This window comes from Pholis gunnellus, assembly GCF_910591455.1.
Source record: "Pholis gunnellus genome assembly, chromosome: 21".
NCBI lineage: Eukaryota > Metazoa > Chordata > Actinopteri > Perciformes > Pholidae > Pholis > Pholis gunnellus.
In genome coordinates, this window is record NC_136548.1 from 5,500,414 (window position 1) to 5,522,798 (window position 22,385).

A 22,385-nucleotide genomic window follows, 5' to 3' on the forward strand; every position below is an offset into this window, starting at 1 on the left:
ATGAACGTCCTCTTACAGGCGGATGTGGCTTGCCGGAAAAATTGCACCAATCACGACGCAGCACCCACTTCATAGAGGCGGAACTTAATTGCAAAAAAGAAAGTTGGCACACGCCAATCATGCGCTGCACCCGCTCCTCATTGGTCCGCCGTTATGAATGAGGTGGGTCTTCACGACACTCACTGTGTAAGCTACTGTTGAAATTCCAGTGCTAACCAACTTTAGCCGGCTTGCTAACATGTAATTCAGCGAATGTCAAGAGCGACATATACAGCGCCACTGTGGATATAAATGAGTACATGTTATTTTATTTGCAATAGAGCAATATTGGACAAGTCGTATTGATGTTTGCTACTGCGCGTGTCTCCGTGACTGCAGCCATGTCCAGTTAGCCAGAACGCAGCAATCGGTGGATAACGAACCTGGCAAGCTAGCCAGCCAGCCCGTTTCGACTGGGTCTGCGGTGAGGGATTTGAACAGGTTTCATCGCCCAGAGGACAGTAAAGCCGGGTGCCGTGGTACTACCATGAGTCCCGCAGGCTGCCCCCATGTCAGCGGCTTCAAAGTGGACAACTGGAAGCAGAACCTGAGGGTCATTTATCAGTGTTTCGTGTGGAGCGGTTCAGCCGAGACCAGAAAACGCAAGGTAACAAGTGACGGACGGAGCCCTGGGACCTAAACCTAACGTACGCCAGAGTGTGTGTGTGTGTGTGTGTGTGTGTGTGTGTGTGTGTGTGTGTGTGTGTGTGTGTGTGTGTGTGTGTGTGTGTGTGTGTGTGTGTGTGTGTGTGTGTGTGTGTGTGTGTGTGTGTGTGTGTGTGTGTGTGTGTGTGTGTGTGTGTGTGTGTGTGTGTGTGTGTGTGTGTGTGTGTGTGTGTGTGTGTGTGTGTGTTTTTGTTTGTGTGCCGAGCTGTCCCGTGCGCGGACAGTCTGAATGCCGAAGTAGTTTGGTCTCAGTCAAATACTAACCCCGCGCACAGTACAGCTTTTCCTTAATATGTAGCCTAAAAAACCTCAACACATGACAGGCTCGCCACAGCAGCCAAAACTGAAGCAAACTTTCCAGCCTATTACCCGGCGAACCCCGCACGACCGGGACGTTAAGCTGAGTGAAAACGAAGATACCGCATCAGAGAGCTGATGTGCATCTGTTCGCGTTGGCCCTGCGCCTGCAGTGGCTCCACTTCCTCCCACCGGCACACCGCAGGTCAGCATTTCACGGTGGTATTTCCTCGCGGGGGGGGGGGTAAGGGGGTAAAATGATTTAAATCAACTAAGCATAACCTCAACCTGTTATCCTGCAAACCCCCCCCCCCCCCCCCCCCCCCCCCCCAAGCAGCGACAACAGACAGATGCATCACTGCTATCTCTGCGCTGCGTGACAGGATCAATACGGTCTCACTGGTAAAGCTGTGTGTGTGTGTGTGCGCGTGTGTCACCAGTCAGCCTGTCTTTTCACATAGGTACAGTTTGTGTTTTCTGAAGAGAAGAAAGCACATTTTTATTGAGTCATACATATTGCAAAGATCCACAAAACGCGTGGATACAGAGCAGATGTGCACAATATTAGCAGATGTTGTGCTTGTATCTTTAATGTGTGTGTGTGTGTGCACTCTAATGTGCTCTGGGACGACTCCCCGTCCCCTGTCATCTGCCGTGGGATCTGTGGGAGCTGGTAGTCCAGGAGGCATGTTTACTGAAATAAATGGTGTTAAATATTTGCAGGGTCTCCTCCTGGTGTGGCGCTACATTTTTATTGATCGTGGCTCAGTATTTCACAACGATGTGAGCATGCGTCTGACAGGAAGCCCGTTCGATGGGAGACTTCCTCTAAATGTCTCTGCAACTCAGGGTTACAGATCGTTTTGGAGTTGGGTGAGGAGGGGGATCGAGGTTTTCCATCACATTCAGTAGTCCCATGTTCTTTTTCACCAGTCTATCCTCAGCTCCCAGCATTTGTTTGTGTTAGTGTGGAAGCAAAGCTCATTATGCATTATTAGCCTCAAGGGAAATGCCATGGGTTTACCCATCTTCTAATGTAGCTGCTTCCACTATCCGATCCCCCTCTGGTTCACTACACCGAGGGGGGGGGGGGGGGGGACATAACTGCATCTGACCGTTTTCTCCTATCATTTTGAAGGAGACATGTCGTCATTCTCTCTCCACTCCGTGCTGACCGTTTGGCTACGTCTGGTGTCGGCCTCAAATGGTCACCATCGACACTCCGTCTGGATCCGACTGACCTTCGGATGCGCATTGAATTTTAAGCAATCGTTCCCCTTGAGAACTCACAGACTCCACTCTCTGGTCGATCACAGAGGCGTCTGATCACACGGGGATGACCGTCGCGTTGGATTTTATTGGTCCACTGCGAAACCAGAACAGTGACCGGAGCCTCGCAGGGTAATGCGTTCAGATCTCCACTGGAAAATGCTTAATTACCCATCTTCATGTTTCATTTGCAAATAATCCCACTCCATCAGACAGTGGGAGGTTCACTTGTGTATGTGTGCATCAAGGCAACCACACAATACGACCAAAGACCTGCTAAATCATGTGGATCGGTCCCATTCCAACTCCTGAGCCGAGTGGCAGAATCGGCACCACTTTTCCTCTGTAAGTCCTGTAAAGACGGTCTGCTGTTAGACTGCACCACGGCTGCTGCCTCCAAATGGAATCATTGCAGAATAAGCATGTAATATGACTTCAGTTAAAGGTGCAACGTGTAAGATCTGGCAAGAATATTTGTTTTCAACATAAAAAAACCCAACTAATATCAAAAGAGTGAGAAGAAGTAACCGTGTTGACGTTGTGCCAAATACGTCAATGTATTGTGCTGCAATGCAGCCGACCATATCGACTGCCAATGGCACATTCAAGGTCCCTGCGTTTGTTTTTGTGTCCGTTTTATTTCGTTAAATCCAAAGTGGCAGAGTCCCTGCCGCCAGCAGCAGAGTGTGGTGGACGTACCCCAAGTTAGCTCGACTTCATCCAGCGCTATAACCCCAGCACCCCAGCACTGGTTTTGGTCCCGGTGGATTGCCCCGACTCCCCGCCCGGATCAGCAAACTCCCCGTTGCTGTCTCTACACGGGTCAGTCCCAGCGCTCCAACAGCCGGCTGTGACTCCGCCGGGGGGTTGGTTTGTGCGACTGCTGATTGAGGGGCGTCCGTTTTCCCGAAGCTGCCGACTGCTCTCCTCCCGGCGAGGTGGTCTCCCGGGTGTAAGGAGGTCAAGAAGACTGCCACCCAATTAACAAACTATGACCGGCTGTCTTGGTTTGGTACAATTTTGAACCAAACTGCCCCCACTTTGTTTGTTTGTCCAGGTACTGCACATTGCAACGTAATCACCTACATGCATGTACTGTAATTGTCCTATATCACTTTTATTTTGAATTGTTAGGTCCTTCCCATCTCCTACAGTGGCATCCTATTCTTGTCAGGACCGTACAGTATTTGGTAAAAATACCTTTTTTGTTTTGGAGGGGCTGGCCCTTTACTTCCCCCCCTGTGGATGCGGGGCAGGCCGTCGCCTTCAATGGGCAAGACGGAGGTGTTGTGTCCGGCTTGACAGTGGGGATAATGTCCTCACTTACACTTCTAACCGGGATCTTTCCAGCCCATTACCTTCTGCTGCTCTTCTCCCATAACATCCTGCCGGCAGATGGGTTGTCACCGTCATCGCAGCGCTCGCAGAAATATATGACACGGACAGAGCTTGGGCTGTCACAAGGGCCTTACTTTTAGTTTACTACATGGCCGGTGTGCTAAAGCAGAACTGCTGCATGTCCATAAGTACTCCATACATGACAGCAGAGGATGTAAGGATGTGTCGACGGACACTAATTTCTCCATGAATACTGTGTTCTCTTGGGGACCAGAGAGATGCACACTGTGCACACTCTACCACTGATAGTTGGGAGAACGAGTGAGGAGCGATTGATGCCTATTGATGCCTTTTCATAATTCATGTGCTATCTAAGCACTTATGCACGGAGGGGTGCGTGTGACTGGAATAAAAATCAGTGTTTCGGTTTTCTTCTTTTTCCATTTTGCATTTATGTCCATGTTTAGGCTATGCTGAGCAAATGCTAAAATAAATAGCAACAGAGTTTATTTTTATTAACATGTAAACATGAATATTATCTGAATATGGTTAAAGGAATTGTAGATTGTTAAATATGCATATTTGCTTTCTTGCTGAGAGTTAGATGAGAAGATTGATAGCGCTCAGGTAAAATATGAAGCTACAGCCAGGGGAGGGTTAGCTTAGCACAAAGGCAGGAAACCGGGGGAAACAGCTAGCCTGTTTTTGCAGCTTCTGTTCCTTTGGTTTGTGTGTGTGGAGTAAACAAGCAAGATGCAATGTGTTGATCAGTGAGCTGTAGAGGTGCTGGTAGGCGGATTATGTTGCCCTCAGATGGAGCCACGCTAGCCGTTCCCAGTTTTTATGCTAAGCTAAGCTAACCATGTGTTGGTTGTAGCTTCGTACATGAGAGTGGTATTACATTACTAACACACTGACTATGGATAGGTATCTCATACTACTACTACTACTTAAAAAATAAATAAATAATCCGAACCGTGCCTTTAACTATTCCTCTCTGCCTGTTTGTGTCCTCTGGACGCAACTCAATCGTACGTGTTGCACTCCATAGCTATTTCCATCTCCTTTCTTCTTCCCCCTACTCTCTTCTTCCACGCATTGCTCATTTCCTCTCACCTCTTCATATTCATGCGGCTGGCTCGTTGGCACGCCAGCTTCTCATCTGCATGCTTTTGAACCGTTGCCATCAACCCCCCCCCCCCCCCCCCCCCGCCTTTCCATCAAGCAGAGTATATAGGAGGCATGTATCAAATCACGAACGATAATCATCGTATACTGCAGTCTAGGTTGACGCATTTACACTGGATAGAAAATAATATTATTTAGATAGCAGCTGAGGCCAATAAATATGGAGCCATATCAGGGGTTGGCCCTATAAGAAATGATTGCATTTCATTATATTGTAGTTCAAGAGACTTTTTGAGTTGCATCCACCACAACTTGCTACGCAGGTCGGACCTGCCGGTACGCCCATGTGACATACAGTAGTTCCCTGCTGTGGTTGCATGGCCATTTCAATACATGGGGCCTTAGGGTATTGTGCGTTTGGCGCAACAATTCCCATAATAATTTCCTCTGTCCCCCCCCCCCCCCCCTCTCTCTCTCTCTTCCCAGGCCAAGTCGTGTATCTGCCACATGTGCGGCGCCCACCTCAACAGACTCCACTCCTGCCTCTACTGCGTCTTCTTCGCCTGTTTTGCCAAAAAACACATCCACGAACACGCCAAGAGCAAAAGGCACAACCTAGGTATGACACACACACACACACACACACACACACACACACACACACTCTCACAGAGGCATTCACAGCAGCAGACGGAGCAGGTGTGTCTCTCGGGCTGTGTTGTGCACACGGCGCCACACACCAGGCATCCGGACCTGCAATTAGCCCCCTTTTTTGCTTAAATGAGTGGCTTAAACAAAGGCTGCTAAAAGGGCTAATTACACAGCTGAGTGGCTAATGAAGACGTGTGACTGCACGAAGCGCTGACGGTTCACAAACACACCGAGCGCGCGCGCGTCTATAATTAAGCTTTAAGTTGGTTATATGAGGAACCTTTTATTTTTTTCAACCGGCCCGGCTGTGACACAGTTGTGGTTTTGCGATGCATTTAATCAAGCGACAAATAAGTGACAGCAACAGAGAGAGCAATTATCATGCAACCTGGTGCAACTTGATTGCAACACAGTCTGAAAGGCTTGTTCTCACAGGGGGTTTGAATGTCACCTGTGCATTCGGCCTCACGTGGCCCATTAGAGGTAGTAGTATGCTTTAGCGTACTTCCTAAATATTTGCATCAAACGGACGCAATCTGGACGGCTCCCGATTCGAAGACGTGGGCGTTTCGCTGAACACACTCGAGAACGGGTCGGCCTGGCTGTTTTCCCACTTCCTCTCTAACTCCCACAGGGACACGCTGGCCTGCGCTACTCAAAACGCTGCACACAAATCTACCAGATTACGGCGGAGATGATCGCTGTGTGTTACCTGATCCCACACAGTTCAACAGCTGCTGAGAGCGGGCTGTACTTGTGAAGTCTCCTGTGAATGCGAAGCAGTTTGGGGGAGGACAAAAAAAAACACAGTATTCATCTGTAAACTGCCTGTCTGGTTTACTTTGTGCAAAGAATGGGTGGTATTACAGTCGGGTGACAAGTGGAACGCCAAACACGAGTGTCTCAGTCGGGTTCCGTCTAGCCTCGGATCCAGATAAATAATCCTGAGAGCAAGAGAGTGGCACGGAGGCTTTAAAGAGGCTGCAGAACTGTGCTGACGTAATCGCATATATAGCAACGTTTGCTTGGAAAAGCCCTCAAATTAAGCTATTGACATTATTCTGGCAATTCCGTGTCATGCAGGACCTCCCAATACTTTCAATAGAATGAAGAAATTCCTAAGGGATAACACTCAGGTCTGAGCTGCGTAGAGATGTAGTGCACCGACATGTGTTCAACCTTTTGTTGTCCATAAGAACAGAAAGCAGACAAACGGCACCTTATCTTCGACACAACGACTTCATCCTGTCTGAATACATGCTGCGATACCAACTCTACGCCCAGTGGTGCTCTCGTCTTCTTTTCTCCTCGTAATAGAATTAGGCTGCTTAGAGCCGCAAGTGAAGCGCGTTGCACTGCAGTGTTTCTCGGAGGCGAATGCTGCCGCAGAGTTTGTTTTTGTGACGAAGCCTCCGTTATTGCTCAGCTCAGGAAGACCCCCCCCACACACACACCCATACCCTCTGGCGTGTGTGTTTCCCACAGAGTGTAATTGTGTGTTTAATTAGGTTAGCTGCTCAGTCAAATGCTGCAAAAACAAAAACTCGAGTGAGAAACAGAGGGAGAGAGAAAGGGACAGATCTCAGCAGACTGGTGAGGAGGTAATTAAACGTCTTTAACAAACCCTGTGGAATTAGCCTCTATTAAACCCCCGGCCCCCTCCTCCTCCTCTTCCTCCTCCTCCTCCTCCTCCTCCTCCTCTTTTCTTTCTTGTCGTTCCATCTCTTTCATCCCACTGTTTTTTAATGTGTTTCCACTCGCGGCTATTTGGTAAATGCCGTTTGCACCCTCTCGTATTGGGCTCGCCTCTCTCTCCGTCTCTGTCCTCCTCTCTTTTCGCTCTCCTCCTGTTCCCTTGGTTACCTGATGACCCAGTCGATATACTCAGAGTTGTCAAAGTGTTTCATCTGATAACGCTTCTGCCATCAGCCTCGTCTTTCTTGCTTTTCTTTTCTATCTTTTTTTTCCCCCTCCTCTCTCTCTCCATCAGTTCAGTGGAGTTCTGTTCTCTGGTGTCCTTCCCTTCCTCCATCCTGTCCTCCCCCTCTTGCTTCCTTTTTTTTTTTTGTTTCTCCACACCTGCAGAGGATGACGGCCGGGAAATGCCGACAGGCGGGTTGTCATGGCAACAGCAAACAGGTAGCTGCAGGGTAATGGAGCAGGTGAGGAGAGTAGGGAGTGGAAGGAGTTGTGATCTCCCTCCTCCTCCTCACCCTTTGACTCCTCTTGGCTCCCTCCGTCTCTTTTGGGGGGTGTCTCCCCCGTCGTTCCTGGCTGGTGTCAACAGATAAATGATATGTCAGCAGATAAGCCCGGCTACCTGGCATCGCAGCACCATGGCAACGTGGCCCGAGTAGAGAAAAGCAGAGAGACGAAGCAGTTGGCGCACAGACTCTCACCCTCTGTCAAACAATCCCTGCATCGACTCACCGCTTCGTTGTTTGTTTGTTTTTCCTTCTCCTCCTCTCCTTCCAGCTATTGACCTGCTGTATGGAGGGATTTACTGTTTCATGTGCCAAGACTACATCTACGACAAAGACATGGAGCAGATTGCCAAAGAGGAACAGAGGAAAGCCTGGAAAATGCAGGGTATGACACACGCATAGCACACATGTTCTATGTACACACACCATGTGAAAGCTGGATGATGTCGCTGGTGAGTCTGGTGGTCTAAGGGTTAAATTGAAGGATGAAATGTTTTGCGTCTGTGTGTGTGTGTGTGTCTGTGTTCCAGGCATAGGGGAGAAGTACTCAACGTGGGAGCCCACCAAGAGGGAACTGGAGCTGCTCCGCCACAACCCCAAGAGGAGGAGAATCACCTCCAACTGTACTATTGGTCAGTATCGCTTTGTCTCTTGTGCGCACACACACACACACACACACACACACACACACACACACACACACACACACACACACACATATATAAACTAGTGTTGGAGAGGATGATTGAGTAACTGCAAGGAGTTACTCAAAAAAAAAGTTTCCACTTTGTGGAAACCAAACAGAGGAATCTCTGCAATTCATCAGTTGTGCGGCGTAGCGTACGTCCTTTTTTGCCGGATGCCCCGTGTCTCGCTGGTGACGGTTTCCTCTGACCAATCAGTGGTCTTTAGTGTTTTAACTCCACCTTTTAGCATCGGTCCAGCTCGCTTGGAACCTTGACGGAGGTGGTACCAGAAAAAGTACCAGGTTCTATCTCCAACATCTGCTTATTGACAGAAAAACAAAAGAGCAAGTCGACTTGAGTCGTAACCATGTCGTAGCGTTCCATTCAGATAATATTGCAGCAAAATATCCTCAGAAAATGTATTCTTTTAAAGAATTCTTTGTACCTTGACCCACAGGGCGTTCACTTTAAGATTCAGTAAAATGTATCATCTCTGAGTCGTACAGATCATTGTGCCAAGAAACTCTCTCTGCAGCAGGTTTCCAGGCAAAAGACTCATGTTTTATAATGGGTTTAAAACCTTCAAACCTCTTGACAAAGATGTAGCTGGCAGCAACTTTGACACTTTTGATGATTTCAAGTAAAACAATTTCAAAGCTCTGAAAACATGTGATGGACATTTCTCACAAAGGCATCTTATAACGTAGCAAATAGTGAACACTGACATCCTACTGACCGTTTCACGGTCACAAACATTCCAAATGTGTCCCAGGTTGTTTCCCGTTGCAGTGTATGTGAATGACATCGGCTGACATGGACCAACGATGTTGCCTAGCAACGCAACTCCACTGAAACGGCGTACGTGGTGAACTACGGCGATAGCTCGTCAATTAGGCAAATAGTGAAGGGCTGATTTGCTGTCTTTCGGAGAAAAGCAGCAGAATCGAACGAAGCAGCGGTGGGGTGTGTGTGTCTGTCTGTCTGTCTGTCTGTCTGTCTGTCTGTCTGTCTGTCTGTCTGTCTGTCTGTCTGTCTGTCTGTCTGTGTGTGTGGGTGGGTGTGTGTGGGTGTGTGTGGGTGTGTGTGTGTGGGTGTGTGTGGGTGTGTGTGTGTGTGTGTGTGTGTGTGTGTGAGTGAGGAGAGCTGGCATACGTTTAACACCTTGTCGCAGCGGTGTGCTCGAGCACCGTTAACATCCCTGGCACTGTCTGTAGGTGAGGGGGAAATTATGGCCCCGGCTGCTCGTCTGTGAGAACAAGACCTCCAGTCTTCCTCCCTCTCCCTCCACCACTAGTCCTCTTTCCTTTTCCTTCCCCGTCTCCCCTCCCGTTTCTCCTCTCCTCCCTCTCCCCTCGTGTGTGTGTGTGTGGTTTGGTCTGCATTAATCTGACAAGGGTTTCCCCGCATGCGGTCCAACGTCGCCTCGGGAACATCACGGTTTCACTGTGAAGTGTGTGTGTGTGTGTGTGTGTGTGTGTGTGTGTGTGTGTGTGTGTGTGTGTGTGTGTGTGTGTGTGTGTGTGTGTGTGTGTGTGTGTGTGTGTGTGTGTGTGTGTGTGTGTGTGTGTGTGTGTGTGTGTGTTAGTCTTCTACCATTAACAGCATTGCAGCTTAGATGCCCCACTGCAGCAGCAAAGAAGATACGATCCGTCTCTCTTCAGCTCTTTCTCTCTATCCTCCCTCTTTTCCTTATTCCTCCCTCCCTCACCCATCCTTTTCTCTCTGTTGCCCTTCTTATTTCTCTCTCCTCTCCTCTCTCTCCCCTCAGGCCTGCGAGGGCTGATAAACCTGGGCAACACGTGCTTCATGAACTGCATCGTCCAGGCGCTGACGCACACTCCGCTGTTGCGCGACTTCTTCCTGTCCGACCGACACAAATGCGAGATGCAGAGCAACTCCTGTTTGGTGTGCGAGATGTCGCAACTCTTCCAGGAGGTAACTCTTTCCTTTTTAAAAACAAAATAATTAGTTTGGTAGAAGAAGAGGGATTAAGTGGAAGAAAGGGAATGTTCACTTTCTCACGTACACGCCTCGCTTCTCAAGTTCTACTCAGGCCATCGCTCGCCGCACATCCCCTTCCGTCTCCTTCACCTGGTGTGGACCCACGCCCGTCACCTGGCCGGCTACGAGCAGCAGGACGCCCACGAGTTCCTCATCGCAGCGCTGGACGTCCTGCACAGACACTGCAAAGGTCGGACGCCCGTGTACACGGAGACGATGCACACGATTTCAAAAATGGCTTTACACGCGCGGTTCAACATTGTTATCAAACATTTCCCGCAAACTTTTGAAAAAAGACACCCTTCTGAACAGTGTTACATATTGGGTTAAAGTGCTATTCCAACATCATTCTTCGTAAAGCTGTCACACTATTCTTTTCCACCACATTTTCGATCAGGTTAAGTGCAGCTTCTGGTCCATTTTCAGGAAATGATTTCTCTGTTGAATGCTGCACCAACAGAACTCCAAAACATGAGAGATGTAGATGTGAAGGACGCGGGAAGAATGTCACAGAGGAGGCTTTATCAGTGTAGGTGTAGGTGAGACAAGAGGAGAGCTGGTTGAACGAGTGAGATGAGAGGACGAGAAGAGAAGAGAAGCGCTGACTGACGGAGCGATGCAGAGCCACGGTGCTCATGGATCTGCATCTCTCTCTCTCTCTGCAGTGTAGAAGCAGAGTGGCTGTGAAGTTACACAGCATTGCTTTTAGTGACTCTGTGTGTGTGTGTGTGTGTGTGTGTGTGTGTGTGTGTGTGTGTGTGTGTGTGTGTGTGTGTGTGTGTGTATCCACACAGACGACAACGGGAAGAAAGCCAACAACCCCAACCACTGTAACTGCATCATCGACCAAATCTTCACAGGGGGCCTGCAGTCTGACGTCACCTGTCAAGTCTGCCAGTAAGTGCGCTCGTGTGTGTGTGTGTGTGTGTGTGAGGTTCTTCTGAAGAGAAAAAACCACAGCAGAAAAAAAATCTTTCAGACCTCAGAAGAGCCAGAATAAAGAGGTTAAAGCTGAATAGAACAAAGCCTTGGCCGCGTACGCTACGGCGTCGTCTTTCCAGTACAGTTGCATTGTGTCAACAGCAGGCCTCTACTGGTACCGTCTTGACCAATCAGCTGCTCCGGTTCAGAGATCTCGAATTCCCTGCCCTGAGGTGACCCTCCAGCCTCCCCTCTCCTCCAGTCACTGACATATTGCACCGTCAATCACTCTCTCACACACACACACACACACACACACACACACACACACACACACACACACACACACAGGGCTACACTGCAGCAGCAGCAGCAGTGAAACCCTTTAATGGCACACAGCACGTAGAGGTGATCTCTAGTTCCACCTGGTGGTCAATGAAAGCGCCAATTCTTCCATTGAAGACATTTACGGTAGCTGACTCACTGCAATGGAGGTGGAGATTTGTAATTAACAACATAATGACGTCACAAGAACATCCTTTCAGGGTTTTTGTCTTTTTCTAGATTAAGACAACATTATAAATCACATGTGTAGAGATATGTACTGTCGAGATATGTGAGACGGGATAGATTTAAAACCATTTCATCATAAAAAAAATAAGCACACAATTTTATTATTATTATTATTATTATTATTATTATAGCCGAGGACCACCACATTCTTTGTAACAAACGCAGTGATCCACACATTTGCATTGTGATGCTTTGTTGTTGTTTACATCAGGAGAAAGTTCTTCCCTGGACCAGGTCTCTAAAGGAAACCCTCTTGCCACAAGGCTTTTGCTGACTCATGAATTATTCACTCTGCATTCTCCATTTAAAATGTAAGCTGGTGCCAACTCAGCCTTTGCTGTTGACCAAGGAAACCGGACTGCAGATATTCTCGAAGCACAGAGCAGCTTACACCGCACCAGTCGCTATTTTGGGACAGAACGAGTTGAACCACTCAATCTGGGGCATATGGTCAGAGATAGTTGGTGACGAAAGTCTAGTATGTCGACAATAAGCCTCATATTCTATTAGCTTTCAAACCTGGATCAATGCCGTTCCTACGGAAGCCCAGAGAGACAAGTGAGGAAAAAAGAAAAGCGATCCATTTTCTGATAACTTGGCTTCTCTCATGTGTTTATGACTTGAAGCATTCGTGTTTTCCTCCAGGAGAGTTTTCATTTACAGAACTTGGTAACACACAATACATGTACCTTGTGTACGGAGAAATCAAAAACCCACCTGGAAGAAAACGTGAATCCTTTTAGTCCCATAGAGTGGTGTAGAAAAAGTTGCAAGTTTTCCTGATTGTCTAGTCACTTGTTTGTCCTCTACATGTCAAAGTAATAACCTGGAGTGTGTGTAGTGTCTCACCGTGCCTCCTCTGAAGTGGGTAACAGACTAGAAGATGCACACAATTAACGCACGGCAACGCCTCCAATCTGCATGAGATATGTGCAGCGTTTTCCATCCTCTCATGCAGACTCACCGTCTTGTGTGTGTGTGTGTGTGTCTTCCTCCCTAGTGGCGTCTCCACGACCATAGACCCGTTCTGGGACATCAGCCTGGACCTGCCGGGCTCCTCCACCCCGTTCTGGCCCCTCAGCCCCGGTGGGGACGGTTCAGCGCTGAACGGGGAGAGTCACACCACTGGAGCCACGACGCTCACGGACTGCCTGCGCAGGTACCTGATCGTTTTAGAAGAATCACAATCTCTTGGGTCTGAAATCTTCTTTCTCTGCCGTACAGTTCAGAAATGGAAGTCACCAGTGTAGCCCCCAATCCAGAAATAAACACGTGTGTGCAATGACAAACATAAGGCCCAGACGCACTGAAACAACATCAGCAAACTAGCGCCGACAAAGGCCGACTGTGTTTTAGCGAAAGAGTTGCATTTGAAGACATTTTAAAGACGACAGCCAACCAGCACGAAGGTTCTGCGCCTTCGGTTGAAGGAAATAACTTCCGTACCAGCAGGAGGCGGTAATCTCACTCTCTCCATTCCAGGTTCACCAGGCCAGAGCACCTCGGCAGCAGCGCCAAGATCAAGTGCAGCGGCTGCCATAGTTACCAGGAGTCCACCAAGCAGCTGACCATGAAGAAGCTGCCCATCGTGGCCTGCTTTCACGTCAAAGTAAGAGTTCGGTCTTGACTGCTGTTTTCTGGGGGTGCTGGTTATCAGAGCGGCGCTCTCGTCTCCTTGTTCCCTCCCAGAGGTTCGAGCATTCGGCCAAACTGCGGCGGAAGATCACGACTTACGTCTCCTTCCCGTTGGAGCTGGACATGACGCCCTTCATGGCCTCCAGGTGAGCCCAAACTCCAAACATAATGAGGCTCGGTACGTGTTCAGTCACACGGGATGAGGAGCACAGAACGGAACGTCACACTGCTGGAAATGCTTCCTTTGGTTTTGTTGGATTTGTGGAGCAAACGGGCGAGTTTTATAATAAAAAAAGGAATGCTTCCGCCAGCTCTTGCGAGAGCAGTTGTTGACCGAGTTTGTTCTGCGGTGTGTTTCAGTAAGGAAAGCCGGATGAATGGGCAGTACCAGCAGACCGTGGACCCCTTCAACAATGACAACAAGTAAGGCAAACACCCGGAGTCAGCCAGACTCTGACCAACATTCATTCTACCAACACCTCGTGTCTTTCTTTCGTGGGCTTTATTCTAATCAAATGCTGATTATTCATTTGTAAAGTGCCGGCAAACCGAATATCTAAGCTGAGTTGCAGTTGGAATAAATGTAACTTCTCCTGCTGTAATAATTAGAGATGTTAGCTGGTCTTTCCTTACTGCTGCACACAGGTTCTTATCACAACTACAAAAGCACCACGATGTTAATCTTTACCATGTTTATTGCAAACTAAAGGGATTTTTAAGCTCTGTTTTTTAAAATATTTTTCTGCCAAGTGTATCAGTTTGTTTGAAGTTGCAGCACTCGTGCAGAAAGGGTTCTGGCTTGTTGCATCATTGATTTCTCAGCTCTTGTTTTCCCCTCGTTTCAGGTATAGTCTATTTGCAGTGGTGAACCACCAGGGGACACTGGAGAGCGGCCATTACACCACCTTCATCCGCCAACACAAGGACCAGTGGTTCAAATGTGACGACGCCATCATCACGAAGGCCAGCATCAAGGACGTCCTGGATAGCGAAGGGTGAGCGAGACCACTGCGTCCCCTAAATACAGTTTGTGTCTCTAAAAAAGCTCTGTGACGGTGACCGTTCGCCTTATCTCCCCCCAGGTACCTTTTGTTTTATCACAAGCAGTTCCTGGAGTACGAGTAGTTCTCCTCCATCGGCGAGGAGACGAGCGACGGTGCGAGGACCAGTTGCATGGGAAAAGGTAACGGAGTGGTGAGAGAGACACAAGCCTACCTGAATCGCTCTAAACGTGGAACCACCCTTTCTCCATACTAATCTAGTTCCACTGTACGACATTCAAGAAGGAACTGTGCGCCGCGACAGCATAAGCGCAAAAGTGCAAGAACAAAACAAAATGCGAGAAATTCACGAGGGGGATTTTGTATCTCCGCTGACGGGATTGTTGCATAAAAAGTGTTTCAGTTGAATTCAGGGGAAGAAGAAGAAGAAGAAGGCAGCCGTGATAATCTCCTAGTTCAGATACAAACAAAAGGGCAGAAAGGAATTTTTTTGTTTTTTTTGTTAAGGTTTACTCGATCACAAATGCTGTTCTTCACCGTGTTTCGTGCTCGCACAGCTGCATTTACGTGACCACCCGAACATGTGGAGTCGCGGCCTTCCACAGAGGCTCTGCTTTTCCATTCGCTCTCCCTAAAGCGGCAACTTCCTGGACACAAGCACACTCGTCTAACACACCCACACTCCTGCAAATGACCAAATATTTCTCCATCGGAAGTTGTCTTATTATGCATTTATGTTCAAATTGCAAAACTTGTGTGTGTTCATGTGAAGTTGTAGTTGTCAGTCAAATACTCGGAGGAAACTTCAACAAGGAGTACACAAAGGATCTGTTCTCTTCTGCCTCTCATGCTGCTTCCAACCGTCCCGGGGAAATAACTTCCACAGTGAATACTATATTTTTATACATAATGTGATTGAATCGTTTGTTTACAATTTCTCCATAAACTCTCACGTTTTTTCCGACTGTGTTTCATTGCGCCGTCGATAATGTTTTCTTTTGCGCACGCACGTTCGTGAAACTGGCTTCATTTTATTTCATTCTTTTTTTTTTTTCCTGTTTTAAATTTGACTTCAGTCGGTCAAATGTCTTGGCGTTACAGAGGCATATCCTCCACGTTCAATATGCGTTGTCGTGATGCCGTTTCAGGTAAAGGGCAAAAAAATGAATCAAAAGGAGTACGTGTAACGGGTTCGAAGCTCGATCCCGCAGTGTTAATCGCTGGCCGCATGTTGGTCTAATTCGGTGTGTTTGTGTGTGTGTGTGTGTGTGTGTGCGCATGTGTATGTGCCCTCTAAAGGGAAGAAAAGAAAAGCTCAGTGTAGGTGTGTTTGTACAATATGTGTTATTGCGCGTAACAAGAGAGGAGGGGGAAAAAAACCAAGTGCGTATGTGCACCCGTTTGTATGCACAGGTATGTACCGTATGTTCGTGTACTGAATCAGTACTTGCATTCAGCATGCCGTCTGAGCTGGGTATAGCAGTTTGATAGGATTGTCTTTCTTTTTTTTCCACATGTTGATGATGTATGTATAAGTATACATGTACAGTTTGTATGTATAAGAGACAAAGTGGTGAAACCTCAAAGTCGATTTTTGTTCTTCTATATATCGCTGGATCCGGCCGCGGGGTTGTAATCGGAAGAATTATTGTCTTGACCCGGTCAGTCATTCCTCACACACACACACACGTGTAACTGCTGCAAGAACTGGACACAGTGATGGAAAGACACTCGAATAAAGAAAATCTATATCTGTAAACACTTTTGTGCCTCTTTAATTATTGTGTTTGATAATGGATTATGATGATTATTGTATCATTACCTCCGCTTTTCAGTTCGGTTAGTTTGTGTGGATTATGTGAACTACTGGCCCGATTTTCATGAAACTTGGTAGAAGGGTGTATCATGAATTGTATTGCCAGATTCTTGCTAATACACCAACCCGAGTACAATCGAACAGGACCCACCCTCGTAGTCAACTAATCAGTTGGTGTGGTGTAGTCGACTAAGATTTCTTATTAAGTCTTATTTCTATGCTTTTTTTTTTAATGCTGAATTAGTTGTTTACAAGAAATGTACCGACACATCTCTGGCAAACACCAGATTTAAAGCAATGCTTTTGTTTGATTATTTGAGGAGAAACTTCAGTTTTACAGAATTTGTAGATTAAATCGTCAAAATTGTATGAGTGTCAGTCGACGAAGACTTTCTTTGGTTTTCTGTCTTTGAGGACCGCCGCACTGACTACAGACACTTATAAAAACAGATGATCATTTGAACACTTTTGAACAGCTTCTCCCCAGATGTTTCTGATATCAAGGTTTTATTTTTCGTCATTGTGGGCAAAACAAGTACAAAGAGATTCTTAATCTTTCATCACCTCACACATATATAACATTGAACACACAATTAACATGCATACATACATATTTATTCCAGTATTTGCACGTACACATTTTTTTTATACGGAAACGTGATCTGTAGATGACAGTTGGCGTTCGTTCCAATGCTGCTCGGCCCTCATTGATCTCATGTTGGGGACCGTAACCTGTAGTCGCTAGTCTGCCCTTGTCACGGCCATTTGGCGTGTTGAGAGAGCTGTTCAGCCCACTGAAGCAGCGGTTTCAATATTACTAGACCAGACATGCATGCATGGCTTCTAGTCAGCAGCAGTGTTTGTGAAGTGTTCAAGTGAAACTTTTAAGGCAATGTGAAGCAAAGCGTCATTCAATCTTCATCAGTTCTTCGCTGTTGGTTTGTCAAGGCCCCGAAAACCTTTATGAGAGGCCCCTAAACACCCATGGACCCTCACTGTTGAGGATTGAACATGATCATTTTCAGTGATACTCATTACTTGTGCTTTTTTTACTGGCCCGTGACAATACCCGCAGTGTGATTGAGAATCCAATACACTGACCATCTTCTCCTGCGAGCTGAGGACACGTTTTGGCCATTGCAGTTGTCCCGTGAGACGGCAAGTGAGCCTCATCCCACTGCAGCCTCCTCCTGTGCCTCCAGTCCGGAGGTGTACAGGTTCTCCTCAGTCCAGAGAGGCCCTCGCTTTTGGATCGGGGATTTGTGGAGGACGGCCTGCTGGTAGAAGGAGAAAGGTGCTCTCAGTGGCCTGTCGTTGCCCTGGCCGAGCGCTTTCAGATCGGGGAAACAGTGGACACACACGCAGGTCTCAGTGGGGCTGGAGTCATATGATGGCTCGCGGTCTGTGGTGGGGTTTGAATTTGTTACTAAATCTGTAGGAAGACAAGAGAGGGTAGTGGGCACACATTGGAGCAAAACATATGAATCACGCGCCATGATGTTTTTTTTAACAGCAGTTTAGAGACACAAAAGTTTGGAAATATAAGATAATAAGGAAAAAATTATGTGTTTGAAGGGGAACTACTGAACATTGATATGCGGGCAACAGGACAAGTCTTTGGTATTGGAAGCATATTGGAAGTCAGCAGTCTGTCCCGGTGGAGAGCAAAAGAAGCGGTATACTCTGGCCGAAACGCAATCTTGGAACCCACCTGCTATTGTCTGACGATGAGTTGGCTGTTTATTGGTTTTAAATGGTTGTAAGCTGGGCTGCTTGTGAAACGGTCCGTTCGTTAACATCGTCTCCAACTACAGTCTCGCATCTCAAGTTGCTAATTAAACTGTAAACAATGAGCAGTGCACGGAAAAGGAAGTCTGGTCTGGCTATCCACTGGCTTCACTGGAACCCCAGATAGTTAGCTCCTTGCCTCCGGAGGCTTATCCGTCGCCAGACCGATAGCCGATGGGTTCAGAGATTGCAGCTTGACTAACGGATAAACTACTCGCTGATTGTACGGATTGGAGCCTTTTATTTGTGTCCGTGCCACACTAACCTTTGGATCTCTTCCCCGGTTGGCCAACCTCCTGGCCTGGCTGGGGGTGGTTAGCCCCTTTGGGTCCTGGATTGGAGGTTTTGGCCCTGGCTCCCCTCAGGAAGACTGCAAAGGCTAGAGACAAGCTAGAGAACAGCAGCACCATGCTCAGGGCCAGCAGGGAGTAGAGCAGGATAGTGGAGTCTTCCAAGGCTGTCGGCACCAAGAGCCCTCTGGAAGTCAGCACGATTGGGGTAACTTGAACCAGGAGCTTTGTAGTGGTCACAGTGGGTGTTGGAGCTAGAAGGTGGATGGGAAGAATATCTCTTACAGACCTTCATGGCAAAACAGCAGGTATGTTTCGGGCATTTTATTCCTCTATTGGGAAGCTAAAGGTCGGGAGATGACAGGAAACGAAGGTAGAAAGATAAGGAGCGCCATGCAACAATGGTTCCCTGAACATCTGTAACGTTGTGGTTCGTGGTTTGTGCCCTGAAGCCTCTAGGGCACCGAGCTACGTGCATTCTCCCCCAATGTACAACCAACAAGTATCTATCTAAGCACAGAAGTAAGCAGGTTGGGCATTGACCTCGAATGGTGAGGTTAGGGTAGGTCGTCAAACCCTCGATTTGAGAAAATCAGGCGAGATGTGGTTAAGGTTAGGCATTACCCTCGAGTGGTTATGGTTAGGAAAGGTCGTCAAGCAGCGGGTCTTGTGAGAGTTTTAGGGTTAGGGGGTCAGGGTAAATCTAGGGTAACCATTAAGACAAGTAGTGTCCTTCTAGCTATAGCTGCTGTATTTAGGTAAGCTGGTGAGCTAGCTGCTCGCCGTCCACAACAGTCACCGCAATTGGTATGTATTTGTAGTTAGACGACAGTTCCTCCTTTACCTCAACGTGTGCTCTGGAAACGTTGTCCACTGAGGCCTAGCCCAACAGAATATGTATGCCTCCCGGAAACAGAGAGAGTCACTAAATAATGAAAGCTCTAATCCAGGCCAGCGGGGTCAATACTCACTCTGGCAGTGCTGGTAGCACTCTGCTGGATGTCCGCCACAAACGTCAGCGCACCTCACACATGTCTTCAGCAGCATATCATAGTAGTGCCCAGCCTGTGCTTTACAATGTGCAGACTCTAATGCAGGAGAAGAACACGCGATGAATTGTAAAGATTCATTTCTGTCCATTTGAATTTCTTCTTCTTCTAAGGATAATTCTGAAGTTAATGCAGATTGTATAGTGCATCATTTACCAATGTTTTATCAATGGTCAAGGCCCCTAAAACCACTTTATTTCTGTGAACTTTGAATTTCATAAGCACCACCATGCGTGTATTCCTGTACCTCCGGCCTAAATTTATGTATGTATGTATGAGTGTACTCACCACAGTAACCGGTGCATTTGGCGTTGACTTGTGGTTGCCTGCATTCCGCCTGACAACCAATACATTCTCTGAGCAAAGCATCCCAGTACTGACCCGCAGGGCAGTTTGTACCCTGATGACCCATCAACCCTGATGACCCTCACACTGACGAACACAAAGGACAACACAGAGGTACATAGAAAGATAAGTGGGGAGAAAATAGCAGGTGACGTGTGAACGAGTAACTTTAGATATTGTAGTGTAGCGTTTATATATATATATATATATATGATATATATGTGTAACAACCTCCTGCAGTAAAGGAAGTGGGTGGGAAGGTACTGTTTACCCAACTTCCAGTCCACTATAAAGTACAGTGTATGTATACATGGGATGTGTATATGTACAGTAGCTTTCATGTACTGTATACATCCCACAAGAGGCTGCATAGAGATTGTCAGACGTTACCAAGATGATGTAGAAAGCCAGTTTGTGCTGTACTAAAGCAGGATGTCTAGGATACGTCCTTTCTGCCTCTGATTTACTTTTCTTTTGAGCAAACCTTGCAAAGTCCAGTGAATCAGAGATAAAGGGCCATCAGCAACATGCCAGCCTTGCTGTTGCTACAAAACACAAACGTCCATCCTTTCAGAAATCATGTCTTTGTTCTCGAACACAGCTCCTCTCCGCTCCGTTGAGCACCGAGTCAGCGAACTGTGAAAGACTCACAGATTTGAACGTCCTCCGCCCTTCACTGCAGTACACCACAGTGTATTTGTCACACCCTGATAATCAGCGCAACATAGAATTATCACAAACACATACTACATTTTTTACTATTATTCGAACAAAAGTGCTTATTTCCATATGGACCGTAATGATAACGGTCTCCTTTTTTCTCATGTATTTATCTATTTTTGTGCTTTCGTTATTGAATCCCCGTTACTTGAGAAAGCGTCTCATGATTGGTCTCACCGGTTATGTCTGTTATGATGTGTGGGTAAATGTAAGTAGAGACAGTCCACAGCCAAGTAAAGGCCTTCCTGGTGATCTAAGTGGGCTCACCGTGAGCCGCAGAGCCGCCACAAACTTCAACTCTTGCGCTCACACCACTCAACCATAATCATAACTGTCTTTGACAAAACTGGCTGAAGTTGAGGGTTCGATTCTCACCACGGCAAATTCAGTTGTCTGATATGACCCACTATGGGTTGAAAACATTGTTTTAGAGGCATCACTCACCTGGGGAGATGAAGATGCGTTGGGAGAATCCGTGGTTTGACGATGAGAGTGAGCTTGGCCGGTATTTCAGCATGGTAGCTCATTTGGGTACGAAGCCACTGCCTGACGTGGGACTTCCCCCTGTGTGTGAGGAGAATCCCCCCCCCCCCATCAGAACACACATACACACACACACACACAAGGTTAGACCAATATAGTGTCTAAGGAAAGTAATCACACCCCCTTGGACTGTTGTGTTTTAACACTGACTCACTGCGGATGTTCAGTATTTAGGACATTTTCAATATACTGAACTGTCAAATTGAAAAACAAATTTCTACAAATGATCTGTCAAGTGGGCCCTGTGAGTTGAACTGCAAAGAAATGTACCTTAAGGTCCACATACTTGTTATGGCCACATTTGACCTTCCCCTCGGCAATACTGTAAGTCAACAAATGTACAAATTTTCAATACAAAACGTTTTTGTATTGAAGTCCTTCCTGTGTTTACGCTCGCTTTATGTTTGAGGTCGTGGCCTAACGGAGATGCAAATCTTCTCCCAACATCATGTAAATATCAATAGAATACTTCTAGAATATCCTGCCTCCTGAGTCGCCACCTTCTACCTCGAGAGGAAGGTAACACTACCAGGCTCCATGCAAGGTGTGTGTTTGTCTTGTGCCGAATAAAGTGTATGTATGGTGGCCAAAAAGCTCCACTACTGTGAGATCCAGACATGGAACCTCCCACTTTGTATTCTACATGAATGTATTTCTCTTTACCAATTTGCTGAAACTATGGCTGACTGAGCATCCAGTCAAATATTTGTTCCCTTGTTCTCATGATGACTCTTATTTCTGTATTTTACCCTTTTCACTGAGTTTTGTCACGTCATAGCAGGAAGCATGTAATTAATCATTTGAACAACAGCTGCATTCCATTTAGGTTTGCCGGTTGTGCACGCACCAGCAGTCTTTACTGTGGTACTTAACATGTGTGCTTTTTTAAAAGTCCTATTGACTGCAAAGCTTTTCACATAGCGGTGTATTTTGAATTAAATTCACTGTCGCCACTTGATTTTCACACAGTTGACGTCCACCACCATATCATTCCTCCTCAAAAAGTGGAGGGAAATGTGATTCTGCTTATATTTTTAGATTTTTTTTTTGTTCAGTTTTATTGAAATCTTTTTACACAAATTAGCCTAAATATAATGATAACTACTATGTTTGTATCCGTCTTCAAAAAGTCCATGCTGGTAGAGCCTTAACGTACTGTGAACACAAACAGAGACCACAGTGGCTCGTTGTTACCAGTTATTAATGCGCTGGTGAGTGTGTCAAACAGTATTTTATTGACAGTTTATTGTTTCAGTTCCACACCACGGGTTTTACTTCCACACTGAGCACAAGAGTGTTTCATCTCAGCTTCAGTTCTCATGTGAACCAGGATCTTCCTGGCCATGTGCAGCTTCCTTTTTTTTTAAACAGAGCATGAACACCTGAAAAAGATTTATTTTTGTCTAATTATAGGCGCTAATCTTT

At 46.9% G+C, this 22,385-nt stretch overlaps 2 protein-coding genes across 3 annotated transcripts; one reads left to right on the forward strand and one right to left on the reverse strand.

Moving 5' to 3' along the window:
- The first annotated feature begins 255 nt into the window (after positions 1–255).
- Positions 256–16,127, forward strand: usp22 (ubiquitin specific peptidase 22). 2 transcript variants are annotated; one of them, XM_079182628.1, is made up of 13 exons: positions 256–646; positions 5,224–5,356; positions 7,864–7,977; positions 8,123–8,224; positions 10,047–10,213; positions 10,322–10,469; positions 11,074–11,176; positions 12,774–12,932; positions 13,256–13,382; positions 13,463–13,554; positions 13,769–13,831; positions 14,254–14,403; positions 14,491–16,127. In XM_079182628.1, exons 1-13 carry the CDS (start codon positions 527–529, stop codon positions 14,531–14,533), a joined length of 1,521 nt encoding a protein of 506 aa, XP_079038754.1. In that variant the 5' UTR covers positions 256–526; the 3' UTR covers positions 14,534–16,127. The 2 variants fall into 2 exon arrangements, with proteins under 2 accessions (XP_079038754.1, XP_079038755.1); XM_079182629.1 differs by lacking the exon at positions 256–646 and adding an exon at positions 1,105–1,207.
- A 571-nt stretch (positions 16,128–16,698) lies between these two features.
- On the reverse strand, positions 16,699–21,288 carry tnfrsf13b (TNF receptor superfamily member 13B). Its single transcript, XM_079182222.1, has 6 exons — positions 21,231–21,288; positions 20,862–20,981; positions 19,641–19,784; positions 19,275–19,391; positions 18,279–18,557; positions 16,699–17,657 (listed from the first exon to the last, which is right to left on the reverse strand). Exons 3-6 carry the CDS (start codon positions 19,762–19,764, stop codon positions 17,395–17,397), a joined length of 783 nt encoding a protein of 260 aa, XP_079038348.1. The 5' UTR covers positions 19,765–19,784; positions 20,862–20,981; positions 21,231–21,288; the 3' UTR covers positions 16,699–17,394.
- Between the last annotated feature and the right edge of the window lie 1,097 nt (positions 21,289–22,385).

Bases quoted from the DNA above. Each gene is read 5' to 3' on its own strand.
- usp22 (XM_079182628.1), top strand. From the start codon at position 527: ATGAGTCCCGCAGGCTGCCCCCATGTCAGCGGCTTCAAAGTGGACAAC. The intron at 10,214-10,321 runs GTAACTCTTTCC...TCGCTTCTCAAG, and splicing joins TGTCGCAACTCTTCCAGGAG to TTCTACTCAGGCCATCGCTC. The intron at 12,933-13,255 runs GTACCTGATCGT...TCTCCATTCCAG, and splicing joins CTCACGGACTGCCTGCGCAG to GTTCACCAGGCCAGAGCACC.
- tnfrsf13b (XM_079182222.1), bottom strand. From the start codon at position 19,764: ATGGGTCATCAGGGTACAAACTGCCCTGCGGGTCAGTACTGGGATGCT. The intron at 19,392-19,640 runs GTGAGTACACTC...CTCCTGCATTAG, and splicing joins CAAATGCACCGGTTACTGTG to AGTCTGCACATTGTAAAGCA. The intron at 18,558-19,274 runs GTGAGTATTGAC...TCCACCTTCTAG, and splicing joins GTGCTACCAGCACTGCCAGA to CTCCAACACCCACTGTGACC.